This window comes from Lucilia sericata, unplaced genomic scaffold (genome assembly GCF_015586225.1).
Source record: "Lucilia sericata isolate MDLA Ls3-8-SP2 unplaced genomic scaffold, ASM1558622v1 Contig001993F_arrow, whole genome shotgun sequence".
NCBI classification, from domain to species: Eukaryota; Metazoa; Arthropoda; class Insecta; order Diptera; family Calliphoridae; genus Lucilia; species Lucilia sericata.
The window spans coordinates 39,816-61,418 of NW_023995860.1; the positions used below are offsets into that span (position 1 = coordinate 39,816).

Here is a 21,603-nt window from a genome sequence, read left to right on the forward strand (position 1 = left end):
CACTTTTTTTGGACCCTTTATTTTGTACATATTTTTAGGTATTCTATATACTTATAAGCATTAGAGCGTAATTGTTGGATTTTTTGGGACATATGGCCCTATATCCGACAGTCAGGTGCCATCCTGTGCTTATCTAATAATTACAGCACATCTGAATCTTTCATCCATAGGCAAGCATTACAACTCCTTCTAAGCAATAGCTCGATTCTACATGAATACAAGAATAGATGTGATTAAATTTTACCTAACACTTTTTATTAAATCTCTCTCTAATATCTTCACGACACCAATGACGGTTCATGAAATTCCATTTTCGAAAATATCGAATTAAAATTTTAATTTAATTTGTTTTTCAAAAGTAAACATTGCAAATATCTGAAAATCATAATCTTTATATTATAAAAAGCTCCGATTTTTTTGTATAACTATAATTTATTTACATAATTATAAAAATAAAGCTTTAATAAGTAGGAATTATAAATTATCGCACTAAATTCATAAAAAAGAACTAAAAAATCTTATTAACAAATTTATGAAAATATTATTCATAAACATTTTTACTTAAATTTCGTTATTTTTTATGAATAAAGTATTTGGTTGTATGCATATAGCGTTAAATAGAATATTAAATTATTCTCTAATTTATATACAAAATTTTAACAAAAATTAAATAATAAATATTGAAAAAAAAAAAAAATTGCTAAAACAATTTTTTTTTATAAAAATATTTTGTGATTTGTTTTTTTTTTATATTTACACCCTGAAGCATACAGTCTGTGACTAGACCAAACAGCAGAAACAACACTAGATCCTCTAGAGAGAGGGATGACTCGATTATAACACTATTTTGCGTAAAATACTTTTTGGTACTTTAGTCTTCTATAACCGTAAAGGAATGTGTTTGGCCTTCGTAGGGAAAAATACCACCTAAAATGTATTTGTAATTGCCAAAGTGACGTATACGATATTCACCGGGTAATGTATTGGGTCCAATGGACCAGTGTATGTGAACATCACTGAAACCCAAAATCAAATGTGTACGTTCCCATATAAATCTGCAAAGAAAGCATAAATTTTAAATACAATTAAGAATTTAACAAATGATATTATTTATTTTATTACTTAGTGTCCCAACTGGCATCGGTGTGCACAACTTTCCATCTCTCCTCATTGATTTTACGTTCTACCGCAAGATATGTTTTCTCATGGAATAGATTATTACGTGGATTGCCCGAAACGAAAGTAACCTCGACCGTATCATTAATTTTATATTGCTTTTTGGGTTGTTTCTTGACATAACCGAAATCTTTGTCCAGAGGATGGCCATCGAATATAACACCTGTATTCATGGACAACATACGATCATTCATGTAAGGAGGATTTGGACCAGGGTCTACAATTTCCCCTCTTAACATGGCCTTAGTTAAACGTTCAAATACATCCATATATATAGTATGAGTATTGGGTCCGAAAATTGTTGAGGCGGCTTCATAACGTTGAGCTTGATATTCTTCCGGAGTGGTGATATAACTAGAGTAGAGATTTGATAAACCTGCCAATATAACATCAACATCTTTGCCACCAGTAGCTGCTGCTACAGCTCTCACTTTATTACGCAAACGTCTGCCAGCCATGGTGGTAAACTCTCCAGGCACGGCGGTAATAATCAAATCACCAATTTGTACTATTTGTGTGGGTACAATTTTCGGTTGCCATTCATAGGGGAATGTGGCCTGGAAGAAATTATAATTTTTAATAGATTTTATTAAAATGTGTTAACTCCAACTTACCCTTCCAGTAGCCAAGAGTATAGGTTTTGGTGAATGACACGAAATATCATCTTGAGTGGGGGGTACAATAAAATCACGCACTAAATTCCACATGGCATTTTCCGTTAAGGTACCCTGTTCAAAATTAAAAGCACCAGGACCATCTGTAGTACCCGCAGCAAAACTATAACCCATGGCTGGTTGACAGCCACGAATTTTATCAATTTTACGCAATAGAGGACTGTAGGTGGTGCCATTGTAATTGGGCATATCAACAAATTGATGAATATAATTTAAATCGCCGGTAATTTCACGTCCATTATTATCTTCTTCGCTAGCTTCGTTAAGTAATCGCTGCAGATAAGGAAACATATTATTGTTTTTTATGAGAGTGTTTACTAGTTTAAAGTTTGTGACGGGCGATATGCGATTAGTTATAAATTTATGTTGGTACAGTTCTACTATAGTTTTAGTTCAGTTTTAATATAGTTCTAGTTAAGTTCTAGTTCAGTTCTAGTTTTGTTCTAGTTCAGTTCTAGTTCAGTTCTAGTTCAGTTCTAGTTCAGTTCTAGTTCAGTTCTAGTTCAGTTCTAGTTCAGTTCTAGTTCAGTTCTAGTTCAGTTCTAGTTCAGTTCTAGTTCAGTTCTAGTTCAGTTTTAATTCAGTTCTAGTTCAATTCTAGTTCAGTTCTAGTTCAGTTCTAGTTCAGTTCTAGTTCAGTTCTAGTTCAGTTCTAGTTCAGTTCTAGTTCAGTTCTAGTTCAGTTCTAGTTCAGTTCTAGTTCAGTTCTAGTTCAGTTCTAGTTCAGTTCTAGTTCAGTTCTAGTTCAGTTCTAGTTCAGTTCTAGTTCAGTTCTAGTTCAGTTCTAGTTCAGTTCTAGTTCAGTTCTAGTTCAGTTCTAGTTCAGTTCTAGTTCAGTTCTAGTTCAGTTCTAGTTCAGTTCTAGTTCAGTTCTAGTTCAGTTCTAGTTCAGTTCTAGTTCAGTTCTAGTTCAGTTCTAGTTCAGTTCTAGTCAGTTCTAGTTCAGTTCTAGTTCAGTTCTAGTTCAGTTCTAGTTCAGTTCTAGTTCAGTTCTAGTTCAGTTCTAGTTCAGTTCTAGTTCAGTTCTAGTTCAGTTCTAGTTCAGTTCTAGTTCAGTTCTAGTTCAGTTCTAGTTCAGTTCTAGTTCAGTTCTAGTTCAGTTCTAGTTCAGTTCTAGTTCAGTTCTAGTTCAGTTCTAGTTCAGTTCTAGTTCAGTTCTAGTTCAGTTCTAGTTCAGTTCTAGTTCAGTTCTAGTTCAGTTCTAGTTCAGTTCTAGTTCAGTTCTAGTTCAGTTCTAGTTCAGTTCTAGTTCAGTTCTAGTTCAGTTCTAGTTCAGTTCTAGTTCAGTTCTAGTTCAGTTCTAGTTCTTTTCTAGTTCTGCTAGATCGCCTTTGAATCTAATGTAATCCCCAAATTTTACAAACACTTACCAGAGCACCCTCGGCCAAACGTTCACCAATAATTTTCGTACTCTCGAACATATCCTTACCAGGACCCGAAGCAAAACATTCACCTTCTTTTGCGGGACATTTAGAAGTAAGTAAATCACAAGGGTTGCCGGTAAGAGAACATTTAGGACCCAAAATATTAGGCGAAACATCACCCAAATTGGAGGAACAGAAAGCACCCACAAATTTGCCCTTAAAATAGAAATGATAAATAATAACTTGTTCCATTAAATAAGATCATTCAATACTCACCTTTCCGGGCACCTTATTAGCATTATATTCTTTCTCTAACAATAAAGAAGCATAACCCACATTATCACTGGATACCAATTTATTGGTATTATTCATGGAAGTAGCATGTACAGCATACCAATTGAAGACACCCATTATATTATTCTCCTGATCGACAAAACGCAATTGAGTAAGTTCTTTATCCACATCATGTTCATATTGGGCACGTTCCTCGGCAGGGTTGCGTAAATACGAGGTGGGAGAACGATTGATATTGACATTAAGGATAACAGTACGAGAAAGATAAATTCGGCCATCTACCATATTATCGGTGGCACGTTTAATACTCTAAAAACATATAAAAGAATTAAAATAATTATTTTTCTCTTTTATTAAAAAATATCTCTTACCAAATATATACCATTAGCCATGGCCTCAAAAGTTTGAGGCACAAAGCCTAAAATTGATATATCATATAAAAGATGCATTAGAAAACCACCGGGAGCTCCATGAGTATGTGTACCACTAATTACAACGTTTTCATTGGTGTAAATATCTCCATATCGTGCTTTCAAACGTTTAATTACCTACAATTAAAATTTAGTTTTTTGTTACTTTTTTAATGTTAGATTTTCTGTTAACATTTTAACATGTAAAACACGAACAAAATAATTAAAATAATTTTTAATTTTTTACATGTTTTTTATGTGTAATTTAATTACCTCACGCTTCACGCCGTAGCCCATCATACCGGCATCTACCGACACAAAGGCGATACGTTTATTATTCTCATCTTCTACTACAAAAGCACGGGCAAATTGTCTCAAGTGTATGCCTCGGCCAACTTGTTTGATGCTGGCATAACCCATCTGAAAGATGATTAAGATTTTAATGTATTATTAAACTTACTGGAGAACTAAAAATAATTTTGAGTTGATCGGAATACCATGATTTTTCTTCCCTGGGAAAATCTAAATTTATATTAAACAAACGATCTATAAAAATTGTTAGATCAATCAACAAATCCAAATAAAATACACCTAGCTCAATATCGAGTCTATTATGCGTTTTATTATTCCAAGTGGTCTTACAGGATTCTCTGAACCATATTTTTATGTAGCCCTCGTCGCTTCGAAAGGTTTTGCTTCCTCGAGTTCCCTTCTCCTTAAGAGGTAAACTTTGTATCATATAGGTACCAGGACATTCGGGAATAATTCGCATCGAGTAAGTACATTCGCTCTTTCGTTACCAATTATTCCCGAGTCTCCTAATAAGAGCCTTGGGTGCTGTAGTGCTCATAGCCAAGTTATATCCAAGAACGTACGCTGAAGTTCCTGCACCTCTTTAATATTACTCACTAACCGATGACAATTAAAGTGCACACCTAAAAAGATTATTCACAGATTTCCGAATTTTGCACAAAACTTAGCTTTCTGTCCATAGAAGTTTATAACTACTATAGGCAATACCGCCCGTCAACAAAATGCCAAAATCGCCACTGATAATGAAGCAATCGTTCACAAATTTAAATAGAATATCAAAGGTATTCGAATTTTGCATCCAAGCTTGAAGATTAAACGTAGGTGATTGAAATGAGTGGGGAGTTTTAAGTTAATTACCATATTAGACAATACCGTTCGGCCTTCAAAGTCGAGTCTCCAATGTTCAATGGAAAGCTATCAGACAAAAAACACTAGTCAAACAAAAAAATGCCAAATCTAAGGATGCCCTCGTTATTATCCAAAATTTTCTATCAAAACTTTGGATTAGACCTGTATAAGACTAAAACGTATCGGTAGCTTTAAGTTAATAACAACTATAAACAATATAGTTTATGACTATAGTCAAACCTATAGGTTTGGTTTAGAGGTAAAAACTTTACAATTAACAGTGATCACTACAAATCGAGAGAGTTAGGATATATTTTTCTTTTTAATAGTTGACCTCTAAAGGCAAGTTACATGCCTTTAGAGGTTTTTCGATGACTTAAAGAGCAATTTATAAATTGTTAATACTTACAAAATTAATTTCCACTGGTGGTCCCGTTATATCGGCTCTACCCAAACCGATTTGATAGGCTTCCGCCGTTTGCAACACCCACGATGAAAGGCATAATAATGCCAATAAACTGGCTATACTATAAAATTTGTAATTCATTTCCAATTCAAATCGTTCAACAAATCATAAGGGAGGTTTCGAATATATACAGCCGCACAGAATTAAAACTGTAAAAGAAACAAAGAAATATGAATTTTTACCAATATTTAAAATAAGAACTTAATAGATAAAATTATAACATTGTTTCAAAACAAATAATTATTTATAAATAAAGAAGTATTTTAAATGATAAGACGACAAGTAGTGGAGACCAAAAGTTGAGCACAAAATAGTTTGTCTAAAAATTAGTCTAGTCTATAGTCTAGTCTATAGTCTAGTCTATAGTCTAGTCTATAGTCTAGTCTATAGTCTAGTCTATAGTCTAGTCTATAGTCTAGTCTATAGTCTAGTCTATAGTCTAGTCTATAGTCTAGTCTATAGTCTAGTCTATAGTCTAGTCTATAGTCTAGTCTATAGTCTAGTCTATAGTCTAGTCTATAGTCTAGTCTATAGTCTAGTCTATAGTCTAGTCTATAGTCTAGTCTATAGTCTAGTCTATAGTCTAGTCTATAGTCTAGTCTATAGTCTAGTCTATAGTCTAGTCTATAGTCTAGTCTATAGTCTAGTCTATAGTCTAGTCTATAGTCTAGTCTATAGTCTAGTCTATAGTCTAGTCTATAGTCTAGTCTATAGTCTAGTAGTCTAGTCTATAGTCTAGTCTATAGTCTAGTCTATAGTCTAGTCTATAGTCTAGTCTATAGTCTAGTCTATAGTCTAGTCTATAGTCTAGTCTATAGTCTAGTCTATAGTCTAGTATATAGTCTAGTCTATAGTCTAGTCTATAGTCTAGTCTATAGTCTAGTCTATAGTCTAGTCTATAGTCTAGTCTATAGTCTAGTCTATAGTCTAGTCTATAGTCTAGTCTATAGTCTAGTCTAGTCTAGTCTATAGTCTAGTCTATAGTCTAGTCTATAGTCTAGTCTATAGTCTAGTCTATAGTCTAGTCTATAGTCTAGTCTATAGTATAGTCTATAGTCTAGTCTATAGTCTAGTCTATAGTCTAGTCTATAGTCTAGTCTATAGTCTAGTCTATAGTCTAGTCTATAGTCTAGTCTATAGTCTAGTCTATAGTCTAGTCTATAGTCTAGTCTATAGTCAAGTCTATAGTCTAGTCTATAGTCTAGTCTATAGTCTAGTCTATAGTCTAGTCTATAGTCTAGTCTATAGTCTAGTCTATAGTCTAGTCTATAGTCTAGTCTATAGTCTAGTCTATAGTCTAGTCTATAGTCTAGTCTATAGTCTAGTCTATAGTCTAGTCTATAGTCTAGTCAATAGTCTAGTCTATAGTCTAGTCTATAGTCTAGTCTATAGTCTAGTCTATAGTCTAGTCTATAGTCTAGTCAATAGTCTAGTCTATAGTCTAGTCTATAGTCTAGTTTATAGTCTAGTCTATAGTCTAGTCTATAGTCTAGTCTATAGTCTAGTCTATAGTCTAGTCTATAGTCTAGTCTATAGTCTAGTCTATAGTCTAGTCTATAGACTAGTCTATAGTCTAGTCTATAGTCTAGTCTAGTCTAGTCTAGAGTCAAGTCTATAGTCTAGTCCAGAGTCTAGTCTATAGTCTAGTCTATAGTCTAGTCTATAGTCTAGTCTATAGTCTAGTCTATAGTCTAGTCTATAGTCTAGTCTATAGTCTAGTCTATAGTCTAGTCTATAGTCTAGTCTATAGTCCAGTCTATAGTCTAGTCTATAGTCTAGTCTATAGTCTAGTCTATAGTCTAGTCTATAGTCTAGTCTATAGTCTAGTCTATAGTCTAGTCTATAGTCTAGTCTATAGTCTAGTCTATAGTCTAGTCTATAGTCTAGTCTATAGTCTAGTCTATAGTCTAGTCTATAGTCTAGTCTATAGTCTAGTCTATAGTCTAGTCTATAGTCTAGTCTATAGTCTAGTCTATAGTCTAGTCTATAGTCTAGTCTATAGTCTAGTCTATAGTCTAGTCTATAGTCTAGTCTATAGTCTAGTCTATAGTCTAGTCTATAGTCTAGTCTATAGTCTAGTCTATAGTCTAGTCTATAGTCTAGTCTAGTCTAGTCTATAGTCTAGTCTATAGTCTAGTCTATAGTCTAGTCTATAGTCTAGTCTATAGTCTAGTCTATAGTCTAGTCTATAGTCTAGTCTATAGTCTAGTCTATAGTCTAGTCTATAGTCTAGTCTATAGTCTAGTCTATAGTCTAGTCTATAGTCTAGTCTATAGTCTAGTCTATAGTCTAGTCTATAGTCTAGTCTATAGTCTAGTCTATAGTCTAGTCTATAGTCTAGTCTATAGTCTAGTCTATAGTCTAGTCTATAGTCTAGTCTATAGTCTAGTCTATAGTCTAGTCTATAGTCTAGTCTATAGTCAAGTCTATAGTCTAGTCTATAGTCTAGTCTATAGTCTAGTCTAAAGTCTAGTCTATAGTCTAGTCTATAGTCTAGTCTATAGTCTAGTCTATAGTCTAGTCTATAGTCTAGTCTATAGTCTAGTCTATAGTCTAGTCTATAGTCTAGTCTATAGTCTAGTCTATAGTCTAGTCTATAGTCTAGTCTATAGTCTAGTCAATAGTCTAGTCTATAGTCTAGTCTATAGTCTAGTCTATAGTCTAGTCTATAGTCTAGTCTATAGTCTAGTCAATAGTCTAGTCTATAGTCTATAGTCTAGTCTTAGTCTAGTCTATAGTCTAGTCTATCGATCTAGTCTATAGTCTAGTCTATAGTCTAGTCTTAGTCTAGTCTAGAGTCAAGTCTATAGTCTAGTCCAGAGTCTAGTCTATAGTCTAGTCTATAGTCTAGTCTATAGTCTAGTCTATGTCTAGTCTATAGTCTAGTCTATAGTCCAGTTAGTCTATAGTCTCGTCTATAGTCTAGTCTATAGTCTAGTCTATAGTCTAGTCTATAGTCTAGTCTATAGTCTAGTCTATATTCTAGTCTATAGTCTAGTCTAAGTCTAGTCTATAGTCTCGTCTATAGTCTAGTCTATAGTCTAGTCTATAGTCTAGTCTATAGTCTCGTCTATAGTCTAGTCTATAGTCTAGGTCTATAGTCTAGTCTCTAGTCTAGTCTAAGTTAGTCTATAGTAGTCTATAGTCTAGTCTTATAGTCTAGTCTATCGTCTAGTCCTAGTCTAGTCTATAGTCTAGTCTATAGTTAGTCTATAGTCTAGTCTATAGTCTAGTCTATAGTCTAGTCTATAGTCTAGTCTATAGTCTAGTCTATAGTCTAGTACTATATCGTCTAGTCTATAGTCTAGTCTATAGTCTAGTCTATAGTCTAGTCTATAGTCTGTCTATAGTCTAGTCTATAGTCTAGTCTATAGTCTAGTCTATAGTCTAGTCTATAGTCTAGTCTATAGTCTAGTCTATAGTCTAGTCTATAGTCTAGTCTATAGTCTAGTCTATAGTCTAGTCTATAGTCTAGTCTATAGTCTAGTCTATAGTCTAGTCTATAGTCTAGTCTATAGTCAAGTCTATAGTCTAGTCTATAGTCTAGTCTATAGTCTAGTCTATAGTCTAGTCTATAGTCTAGTCTATAGTCTAGTCTATAGTCTAGTCTATAGTCTAGTCTATAGTCTAGTCTATAGTCTAGTCTATAGTCTAGTCTATAGTCTAGTCTATAGTCTAGTCTATAGTCTAGTCTATAGTCTAGTCTATAGTCTAGTCTATAGTCTAGTCAATAGTCTAGTCTATAGTCTAGTCTATAGTCTAGTCTATAGTCTAGTCTATAGTCTAGTCAATAGTCTAGTCTATAGTCTAGTCTATAGTCTAGTTTATAGTCTAGTCTATAGTCTAGTCTATAGTCTAGTCTATAGTCTAGTCTAGTCTATAGTCTAGTCTATAGTCTAGTCTATAGTCTAGTCTATAGTCTAGTCTATAGTCTAGTCTATAGTCTAGTCTATAGTCTAGTCTATAGTCTAGTCTATAGTCTAGTCTATAGTCTAGTCTATAGTCTAGTCTATAGTCTAGTCTATAGTCTAGTCTATAGTCTAGTCTATAGTCTAGTCTATAGTCTAGTCTATAGTCTAGTCTATAGTCTAGTCTATAGTCTAGTCTATAGTCTAGTCTATAGTCTAGTCTATAGTCTAGTCTATAGTCTAGTCTATAGTCTAGTCTATAGTCTAGTCTATAGTCTAGTCTATAGTCTAGTCTATAGTCTAGTCTATAGTCTAGTCTATAGTCTAGTCTATAGTCTAGTCTATAGTCTAGTCTATAGTCTAGTCTATAGTCTAGTCTATAGTCTAGTCTATAGTCTAGTCTATAGTCTAGTCTATAGTCTAGTCTAGTCTATAGTCTATAGTCTAGTCTATAGTCTAGTCTATAGTCTAGTCTATAGTCTAGTCTATAGTCTAGTCTATAGTCTAGTCTATAGTCTAGTCTATAGTCTAGTCTATAGTCTAGTCTATAGTCTAGTCTATGTCTAGTCTATAGTCTAGTCTATAGTCTAGTCTATAGTCTAGTCTATAGTCTAGTCTATAGTCTAGTCTATAGTCTAGTCTATAGTCTAGTCTAGTCTATAGTCTAGTCTATAGTCTAGTCTAGTCTATAGTCTAGTCTATAGTCTAGTCTATAGTCTAGTCTATAGTCTAGTCTATAGTCTAGTCTATAGTCTAGTCTATAGTCTAGTCTATAGTCTAGTCTATAGTCTAGTCTATAGTCTAGTCTATAGTCTAGTCTATAGTCTAGTCTATAGTCTAGTCTATAGTCTAGTCTGTTCGTCTGGCCTTCAAAAAAAACGTTTAAACTTTTTTACTTTTGCTATTTTTATGCCCTCCACTGTAGTTATATTTCTAAGTTTCAAATCAGAAATAGCAGTTTTGTTATTGTTTTTGTTGAACTTATTTACATCGCACAAAAACAATTAAAAATAACAACAAAAGCATGTGTATTGTTTATAAACAAAGAACAAAGAGGTTTAATGAACTTTTTATAATTTAAAAAAAAAACGAGAAAACAATTTGAAAAATATACAATTTTATCATTGAATTACTGCTGTCAGTAGATAAATTACGTATTATTTATCAATTAGAATACGAATGCATTGCATTTGTATATACGCATTTCGAAAAATATATAACTCTTCTATAATTCACGTTAAAATTATTTAATACATTCTGTATCGCTTATTTAAAGAAAAGCCGGCATAATTCTATGCATATACTACTATTAAAATATATTTAATCGAGTTAAAAAATTAAATTAGATATTTGAAAAGTATACAGAAAATAGTGCCAACCTTTAAGGTATGTAAATAAATTGTTAACATTTAATGCATAACAACAATTCATCCATTACTAAACTACTTCTAATGAATATGTAGTTATCATTGAAGCAGGGCTTTTTAATCAGTAACACAATGTCAAAAGTTTCTGCTGAAAGATAATTGTTTAAGTATTTTGTCTGTGATCAGATTTTATATTTACTCAGCAATCACGTTAAACTTCTTTTAAAGTTTAAACATGTTTTAACTCAAAATATTGTACAACGTAAAACACTTGTAAATTCCCTAAGTTTAACTGAATCATCTGGTTATTTAGCTGCACTTAAATTTCGTACGTTTTTTACTCGCAAATACAAATAATCGTTTTCAATAAAATAGTTACAGATTATAAAACTTGATTTTGCCAGTTTGACCCTGAAATGAGCAATATGTATGAATAAATATATGAAGTAAATGCCAGAGTCCATAACACCGTCCGGCAAAAAGAAAAAAATCGATAGACATGAACCGGATTGTATACATACATATGAAACTTTAAATTTAATAGAGAAAAACTGCATTTTTATTAGTTTTTCATTTCGTGATCCTGTGTCCTTTTTAAAGGAATTTAAAGTTTTGAAAAGTACATTTTTTAAAAAATTTTAAAAATACTTCTACTGATCAAACAATTTCATATTTGATGGGGGTTGGTTAATATTTTGTATTATTATACCCACCATCAAAAAAGATGGGGAGTATATTGATTTTGTTATACCCACCATCAAAAAAGATGGGGGGTATATTGATTTTGTCATTCCGTTTGTAACACATCGAAATATTGGTCATAGACCCACAAAAGTATATATATTCTGGGTCCTCATTAAATTCTAAGACGATCTAGCCATGTCCGTCCGCCCGTCCGTCTGTCTGTCTGTCTGTCTGTTGAAAGCACGATTGAGTCCGAATGGAAAGAGCTAGAGGGTTGAAATTTCACATAAATATTTCTTAAGGTTTGTAAGGTAAGGTATGGTTTGTTTGGTATTGAAAATGGGCAATATCGGTCCACGTTTTCGGATAGCCCCCATACAAGTGGCCCCTCGAAAAGCAGCTTTAACAGCCATAACTTGTTTAAAAATACGAATATGGCGATGAAATTCGACATAAGTAAGTTTCTTATGATCCAAAATCACTATGCAAAATTTTATGAGGATCGGTCCATAATTGACCCTACCCCCCATATAAGGTCCCTTTCAGAAAATGACTTTAACGCTCATTAATGGCTTAAAAATACGAGTGTAGCGATGAAATTCGACACAAATAAATTTAATACGAACCAAATTCTGTCTACCAAATTTATGAGGATCGACCCATAATTAACCCTACCTCCTATATAAGGTCCCCTTCAGAAATTGACTGCAACGTTCATTAATGGTTTAAAAATACGAGTGTAGCGATGAAATTCGACACAAATAAATTTAATACGAACCAAATTCTGTCTACCAAATTTATGAGGATCGACCCATAATTAACCCTACCTCCTATATAAGGTCCCCCTCAGAAAATTACTTTAACGCTTATAACTGGCCTAAAAATACGAGTATATAGATGAAATTCGACATAAGTAAGTTTCATTCGAGTCAAACGAGGTTTGATGGTGGGTATATAAGATTCGGCATAGCCGAATATAACACTCTTACTTGTTTTTATACCCACCATCAAAAAAAGATGGGGGTATATTGATTTTGTCATTCCGTTTGTAACACATCGAAATATTGGTCATAGACCCACAAAAGTATATATATTCTGGGTCCTCATTAAATTCTAAGTCGATCTAGCCATGTCTGTCCGTCTGTCCGTCCGTCCGTCCGTCCGTCTGTCTGTCTGTCTGTCTGTCTGTCTGTCTGTCTGTTGAAAGCACGATAGAGTCCCAATGGAAAGAGCTAGAGGGTTGAAAGTTCACACAAATATAGGTAAGGTTTGTTTGGTATTGAAAATGGGCAATATCGGTCCACATTTTCTGATAGCCCCCATACAAGTGGCCCCTCGAAAAGCAGCTTTAACAGCCATAACTTGTTTAAAAATACGAATATGGCGATAAAATTCGACATAAGTAAGTTTCTTATGATCCAAAATCATTATGCAAAATTTTATGAGGATCGGTCCATAATTGACCCTACCCCCAATATAAGGTCCCCTTCAGAAAATGACTTTAACGCTCATTACTGGCTTAAAAATACTAGTATATAGATGAAATTCGACATAAGTAAATTTCATATGAGTCAAAATCTATCTAAAAAATTTTATGAGGATCGGTCCATGATTGACCCTACCCCCCATATAAGGTCCCCTTTAGAAAATGACTGCAACGCTCATTAATGGCTTAAAAATACGAGTGTAGCGATGAAATTCGACACAAATAAATTTAATACGAACCAAATTCTGTCTACCAAATTATATTCGGATCGACCCATAATTGACCCTACCCCCTATATAAGGTCCCCTTCAGAAAATTACTTTAACGCTTATAACTGGCCTAAAAAATACGAGTATATAGATGAAATTCGACATAAGTAAGTTTCATTCTAGTCAAACGAGGTTTGATGGTGGGTATATAAGATTCGGCATAGCCGAATATAACACTCTTACTTGTTATTTTATACTGTCAATATGAAAAAATTTCTAAAATGTATTTTGAATTTTTTTTCCTTTATATCACTATATTTTTTCAAAAAAATTTTGAAACTCATTTTTGACATCTCTCAAAATAACAAGTAGGAAAGTATAGTAGGACATGGCCGACTACATCATGGGTATATTAAGAATTATAGACTAGACTATAGACTAGACTATAGACTAGACTATAGACTAGACTATAGACTATACTATAGACTAGACTATAGACTAGACAAGACTAGACTATAGACTAGACTATAGTAGAACATTGACTAGACTATAGACTAGGACTATAGACTAGACTATAGACTAGACTATAGACTAGACTATAGACTAGACTATAGACTAGACTATAGACTAGACTATAGACTAGACTATAGACTAGACTATAGACTAGACTATAGATAGACTATAGACTAGACTATAGACTAGACTATAGACTAGACTAGACTAGACTATAGACTAGACTATAGACTAGACTATAGACTAGACTAGACTAGACTATAGACTAGACTATAGACTAGACTATAGACTAGACTATAGACTAGACTATAGACTAGACTATAGACTAGACTATAGACTAGACTATAGACTAGACTATAGACTAGACTAGACTAGACTAGACTATAGACTAGACTATAGACTAGACTATAGACTAGACTATAGACTAGACTATAGACTAGACTATAGACTAGACTATAGACTAGACTATAGACTAGACTATAGACTAGACTATAGACTAGACTATAGACTAGACTATAGACTAGACTATAGACTAGACTATAGACTAGACTATAGACTAGACTATAGACTAGACTATAGACTAGACTATAGACTAGACTATAGACTAGACTATAGACTAGACTATAGACTAGTCTATAGAATTGACTATAGACTAGTCTATAAACTAGCCTATAGTCCATTTCTCTGTCTGATGAAATGACAAACTTATATATACATACATATGTACATTAGACCGACTCACTTTGTATGGAAAGCAAAAACGTGTTTTTGTTACCCCTCTCAAAATTTACCTTGCTTTGTTTTATGATGATTCCCAAAATATTTTAAGTCTATCGATAACCGTTTGTGAGCTGGACCAAATTAAAAAAAGGTATTTTGGAATTATTTTTTTTTCAAATTTTAGTTTTGTTTTGAAACAAAATATTCAATATGGGGAATCGTTTGAAAGGGGGTTTAAAGCCGCGTCCAATGATGTATTAATCATAAATAACCGTCTGCTTATAATTGTCATATTCAAAAATATTTAGAATTGTTAGGTTTTTCACTAATAAAAATAAAATGTGTCCACAATTTTGCAAATTTTGAACATCACTAGACGTGGCTTCAAAAAACCTTTCAAATGATACCACATATTGTATATTTTGTTTAAGAAAAAACTGTAAAATTTAAAAAAATATCTAAAAAGGGACTTTTTTTGTAACCGGTCCAGCTCACGAACGGCCATCAATAGACTAGAAATATTTTGGGAAACATCATAAAACAATACAAAGATTTTTTGAACCTGGGTAAAATATTGAATTAAACATGAAAAATCGTGTGCCCCATACGATATTTTCTTGGAAACTTTCCAGCTCACGAACGGACAACACTAAAAACAAAATATTTTGGGTAACATCATCAAGCTCTATTTTTTGTGAGTCGGTCTAATGTACATACATATATACTTAGTTCATAAGTCCAATTTGCAAAAGTGTCGAATTTTTTGTCACAAGTTGTTTAATAAGCGAATTATGAATGAAATGTATTGAAGAGTAATCGAAAATAAAACGTGATTACTCACATGTGCAATAATTATAAACAAATTTGAACTTTTAAACAAAAACCAACTTGTTAACTATTTAAAATATTAATTTTCAACAAACCACAATTAAACAAAAAAGTGCGCATTTGAAAATTAAATAAGGAAATAGGAAACAAACATTTGAATTTTCATTTCCTTAAAGTGAAAACTATTCTGATATAATAAAACAAGAGTATTTATAGAATTCTTAAGTAAAAGATCAAATCAGCATTTAAAATTATTCTTTAATTGTTTCAGAATTATCGAATTGATTTAAAATTGAACAAATTAATATTGCAAACAGGTAATTTGTTTATAAACAAAGAAACACAAGTGGAATTTTATTTAAAATACAAAACAAATTTACAAAAAAAAACTAGCATTAAACTTATTTAAACTTCAGCTTAATATTGTTACACTATTTGCATATTAAATTATTTATATTTATTTTTTATTTAATACTTTTTTCTTTGAGTTGTTTTTATGTTTAACATTCGTACCAAAGTATCAAACGTCTGCGGCTTAATGACATTGAAAGTGAGTTTTATTTATTTTTTTTTTTTTTAATTTTTTCAACAAGTTGTACGCGTATGTATAACAAAAATATAAAAAAATGGGAAACTATAATAATAATAAAATAAAAATATTTTCCATAAAAAATTGCACTCTTGGTGAGTAATAAAATTTTATTAAAAGTAGTTTGTATAGAGTAAAGATATAAAAATAAATTTACTATTTTATTTAATAAACTTATGAAAAGGTTAATAAAAGCTAGAAGAGTATTTAAGTCCATAAAGCAAATATTTCCTTTTATTCTTACTTTTTACGTTCGAAAATTGAGAAGCTTACTAATTCGTAAATGTATGGATCGAAATGAATGAATGTTTATTCAAAGGTGGCAAACATTTTTATTTTATTCATCGTTGTCGTCGTTTTAAATTATTAGACAAAACTATAATAAACAAATTTAACTTGGCAAAGCGTGTATGTATGAATGTAAAAGTACTTTTAATTTTTTTATTAAATTAAGTTTTTTTGTCATTTAAATTTGATATCTTCGATGTTTGTATACATATTTTGATGTTATGGAGTTGCACGAGTAAGATTTTTTGAATTTATTTAAGAATTATTTTTAGATTAATAAGATATTTGCTCATGTCTACTTAGTAACTCAAGTGTTGATCATTTATGCTAGCAAATAGCAAAAACTATGCGAAGACATAATGATAAGTTGATCATAAATAAATGGGTTCTTGTTGGAGAACACCGTTATCGGGAAAAATGTTTCTTTTTTTTTAATATCGATAAGTGGCCTCCGGTAGGTTAGTGGTTAGTGTTCTAGTCTGGTAGACCGGAGGTGGTGGGTTCGATTCCCACCTGAGGCACTGGTTAAGGAGCGCACAACAGGCCCGATAGAGGCCTAGGTGTATTTCTTCGGATTTGATGTATATACATCCTCCTTTCAAACTAACTAACTAACTAACTAATATCGATAAAATATTAAAACTCAACTTATGATTTCCAAAGAACACAAGAGGTTTCTACATATCAATAATAAGATGCTATTCGGATATATTTGTTCAATATCAGTCGTAAGCCCCATAAAGAATATTTATTCTGCATCCTTGTAAAATTCTAAGACGATTCGAAAATTGATACTCTATTCCTTAATTAATCAAAAATATTTCGTTTTGAAAATGGGCAATATCGGTCCACGGTTTCACGAAGTTTTATGCACCCAGAAATTATTTTGTAAAGTAGGGATGGCAAATGGAATTTCCAAATTGTACAAAACAGCATAAAAATTTTACTTTTTTGATACCAAATCCATATTTTTTGAAAATTTATATCAATATCAGTTTATTTATAAAAAAATACTGGTCTATAGACTAGTCTAGAAGTCTAGAAAAGAAACTAGCCTATATACTAGAGAAAGCACTAGAGAAAATACTAGTCTATATACTAGAGAAAGGACTAGAGAAAATACTAGTCTATATACTAGAGAAGTTTAGACTAGAAAAAATACTAGTATAGAAAAATTACTAGTCTATACATTAAAGAAAGACTAGTCGATAATCGATAAAAATTTAATGAGATTCTTGTATAGACTAGATAAAATACTATAGAATATATTCAATAGACTGGTCAATAGAATATTCTAAAGACTAAATGTATGGACTAGTATGTGCACTTGTTAATATATTCGACCATAAAAATGTCATTAGATTCTCCCAAAGTCTAACAGAAAGTAAACATCTATTAAAAATGCATTTTATATACAAATTATAACGTAAATTCCAAGGTTTTAGTTCTTCCAAATTTATCTAGTATCTGCACTACTTAATACACTAGAGTCTAGTGACAATAGATTCGTGTATGGACTAGATACTATAGAATATATACAATAGACTGGTCAATAGAATATTCTAAAGACTAAATGTATGGACTAGTATGTGCGCTAGTTAATATATTAGACCATAAAAATGTCATTAGATTCTCCCAAAGTCTAACAGAAAGTAAACATCTATTAAAAATGCATTTTATATACAAATTATAACGTATATTCCAAGGTTTTAGTTCTTCCAGATTTATCTAGTATCTGCACTACTTAATACACTAGACCATAAAAAAGTCATTAGACTCTCCCATAGTAAAAAGTCCTTTAAACATTTATTAAAATTGCACATATAAAAACCGAAGTCGGTTTTCCCTCGAATTTTGCGCTAGATTATTATTTAAATCAAAAAATAAATTTAAATTGTACAAAATTCGTCATTGCCAACTCTGTTGTAAAGTATAGTAAATATCCGACCAAGTTTGGTCGCCTTCAGAAAATGTTTAATATCCATAAATGGCAATAAATCGATAACAATTATGTATAAATTAATCACTTTACCATATTCTGTAAACATCGGTTCATAATTAATCCAACGCTCGAGCGTTATTATAGGTATATCCGATTATAACGCTCTTAAATGTTTATAGTATAAACTTAGTCAGTAAACCAGTCGATAGGCTAATACATAGTCTAGCCAATTGAATAGATATGTACATATATTTAACTCCTCTATTGGACTAAGGACTCAATTATATTAAAAATTATCTTGACTTTTTACAAACAGTAGTGGTATGCTTTATCAGTCTATTCCTACTTTAGTATAAAATTATTAATCCAAAAATTATGCTATTAGATCAAACCCAATAAATTGAGAATCTTCTATAACATTTTACACAAATCTACTGGTAGAAACTGCTTCATTTCACTTCATGTGTTATTATAAAGATTTTGACCTCAATCTACATAAATACAGATTGAGAACAATAAGAAAGTATTGATCCTATTAGTTCATGGTATATCTATATTCTCCTAGTTCTAAATGAAAATTGTTAGGACCACTCCTCTGATGGAATGAAATTTATGTTGATACAAAGAGTAATAAACTGTTCTTAAATGAAGCATATCCAAAAGAGAGCCTTCTCAATTGATCAAAATACTATGTTCCAAAAAGGTATTTTACCGTTTAACTGATCGTTGTCGTGATGGACTATTGCGTTATCATGTTGGGCCGCATATTCTGAACGCTTTTCTGTCAATACTTGCTTCAAACGAATCAGCTGCATTCGCCACTGTAACATTCTATCATAACAGATATGACCCTTTTGATCTCACGAAATACAGAGCATGACCTTATCGCCCGGGATATTTGGCTTTGGTACTTCTCCGATATGATGCTTCGACATTTTCAAAGCAAATAAAACTTTTTTGTTTACACTACAATGTTAAGTTATTTATATTTTACAATAGTATTTAAATCTGCCGCAACAAATAGTTTCTACTTCGATTGAGGTGATTCAGAGTCGAAATTTTACTCCTTATACTACATATGTAGACTTTTCACTATAATTCTATAATCATTGCTTTAATCTATAAATATTTTCATATATATTCAAAATTTATTGTAAATATCATATACCGAGAAAATTTAAAAAAAATACGGGAACTTGGGCGATTATTACGTATTTAAAATTATTTTTTTATATAAACATATTAAATAAAAAATATAAAAAGAATTTCATCATTTGTAGAAAATGTTCTTTGTTCTTTGTACTAAAAAAAACTTACCGGATCAGCTCAATATTGCTTTGTTTATTTAAATAAATCCTTCAAAATTGTTCAGCAATGCAGCAGTTAATTAAATTTTTAAATTTTCAACCTCAAAAATAGTTAAAAATATATTTAAATTTAATACAAACAAAATTTAAAGAACAAATTTTAATAAAAATTATTTTTAAGAAAAATAAATTCCTTTTGATGCTTTTTTGGTATTTTTTTATTATTAATATAAACTTTTTTCAATAATATTTTTGCACCTTTCTATGTGACTATGTATTTTACTTAGCAAAACTATTTCCACAACTAATTTTAATAATAATAAAAAAAAGATTTACACAATATAATTCATTTATTTAAATTCACAAAAAAAAAAAAAAAATAAAGCGCAAACAGCAAAAAAAAACACAAAACAAAAAGTACAAAAACTGATGTCAAATCCACATTTATCACACGTTATTTATCAATTACAATGTGAACACGGCGACAATGATGAGGATAATAATGATGTTCGTTTCGTCTGTCGTTACTGTTGCGTTTTTAGGCTTGACAAATGAAATTATAGTAAAGTATGTATAATAATTTTGAATTAATGATCTTGATTTTTTAATACAAATTTTTCAAATTAAATCAATTCATTTAAATCTAAAAGCAAGGTTTAATTAACACCCTCTGCTGCGAGTCAAAATTAAATTTAATATTGAAATCGTATCAATGTAATTTTACACTGTTAGAAAACAAATTGTAGTGTTATTATTTTTTGTCGTTACAATTGCACCTAGTTTTTTTGTATGAGTATTATTTTATTTATTTTTAAATTATTTAACAACCGCGTAGTATTGAAAGCCGTGCCAACTTCTTATACGATTTTTACAAAACTGACCGAACGTTGATTTCATTTATATTTCCAGCATTATTTTTATTTGTTTGTGTGGATAGTCTTTTTGTTTTCTTTTATTTATGTTTGCTTTTTTGTATTTGGTTTTTTGTTTAGTTGTCATCCTCTCATGCTTAGAGAGCGGCAAAACCATTGTTAGTGATAACAATGTTGCCAATACATAGTTCAATGTAGTTATATACCTTTTTAGAATGTTTGTTTCAAAACTTTTCACGAAGGACAGGAAAGAGTGTTGTAGACTATATTATAGACTAGACTAAATACAAGACTTTAGAATAGACTATAGATTAGAATATAGTCTATACTATAAAAAAGACTAGACTATAGACTAGACTATAGAATAGACTATAGACTAGACTATAGACTAGACTATAGACTAGACTATAGACTAGACTATAGACTAGACTATAGACTAGACTATAGAATAGACTATAGACTAGATTATAGACTAGACTATAGACTAGACTATAGACTAGACTATAGACTAGACTATAGACTAGACTATAGACTAGACTATAGACTAGACTATAGACTAGACTATAGACTAGACTATAGACTAGACTATAGACTAGACTATAGACTAGACTATAGACTAGACTATAGACTAGACTATAGACTAGACTATAGACTAGACTATAGACTAGACTATAGACTAGACTATAGACTAGACTATAGACTAGACTATAGACTAGACTATCGAGTAGACTATAGACTAGCCTATAGACTAGACTAGACTAGACTATAGACTAGACTAGACTAGACTAGACTAGACTAGACTATAGACTAGACTAGACTAGACTAGACTAGACTAGACTAGACTAGACTAGACTAGACTAGACTAGACTAGACTAGACTAGACTAGACTAGACTAGACTAGACTAGACTAGACTATACACTAGACTGGACTAGACTAGACTAGACTAGACTAGACTAGACTAGACTAGACTAGACTATAGACTAGACTAGACTATATACTAGACTAGACTAGACTAGACTAGACTAGACTAGACTATAGACTAGACTAGACTATAGACTATAGACTATAGACTATAGACTATAGACTAGACTAGACTATAGACTAGACTATAGACTAGACTAGACTAGACTATAGACTAGACTTTAGACTAGACTATAGACTAGATTATAGACTAGACTATAGACTAGACTATAGACTAGACTAGACTAGACTAGACTAGACTAGACTAGACTAGACTATAGACTAGACTATAGACTAGACTATAGACTAGACTATAGACTAGGACTATAGACTAGACTATAGACTGACTATAGACTAGACTATAGACTAGACTATAGACTAGAT

General features: G+C 31.5%; 1 protein-coding gene across 3 annotated transcripts; it reads right to left on the minus strand.

Annotated features, from left to right (window-relative positions):
- Positions 1–739: 739 nt before the first annotated feature.
- Positions 740–20,259, minus strand: LOC119613165 (neutral ceramidase). Of its 3 annotated transcripts, none has more exons than XM_037969111.1 (10): positions 19,856–20,259; positions 19,397–19,487; positions 5,489–5,694; positions 4,192–4,338; positions 3,880–4,056; positions 3,491–3,817; positions 3,221–3,430; positions 1,791–2,123; positions 1,123–1,733; positions 740–1,055 (listed from the first exon to the last, which is right to left on the minus strand). In XM_037969111.1, exons 3-10 carry the CDS (start codon positions 5,624–5,626, stop codon positions 872–874), a joined length of 2,127 nt encoding a protein of 708 aa, XP_037825039.1. In that variant the 5' UTR covers positions 5,627–5,694; positions 19,397–19,487; positions 19,856–20,259; the 3' UTR covers positions 740–871. The 3 variants fall into 3 exon arrangements, with proteins under 3 accessions (XP_037825039.1, XP_037825038.1, XP_037825040.1); XM_037969110.1 differs by having other exon boundaries at positions 19,645–20,259; XM_037969112.1 differs by having other exon boundaries at positions 20,163–20,247.
- Positions 20,260–21,603: the final 1,344 nt, after the last annotated feature.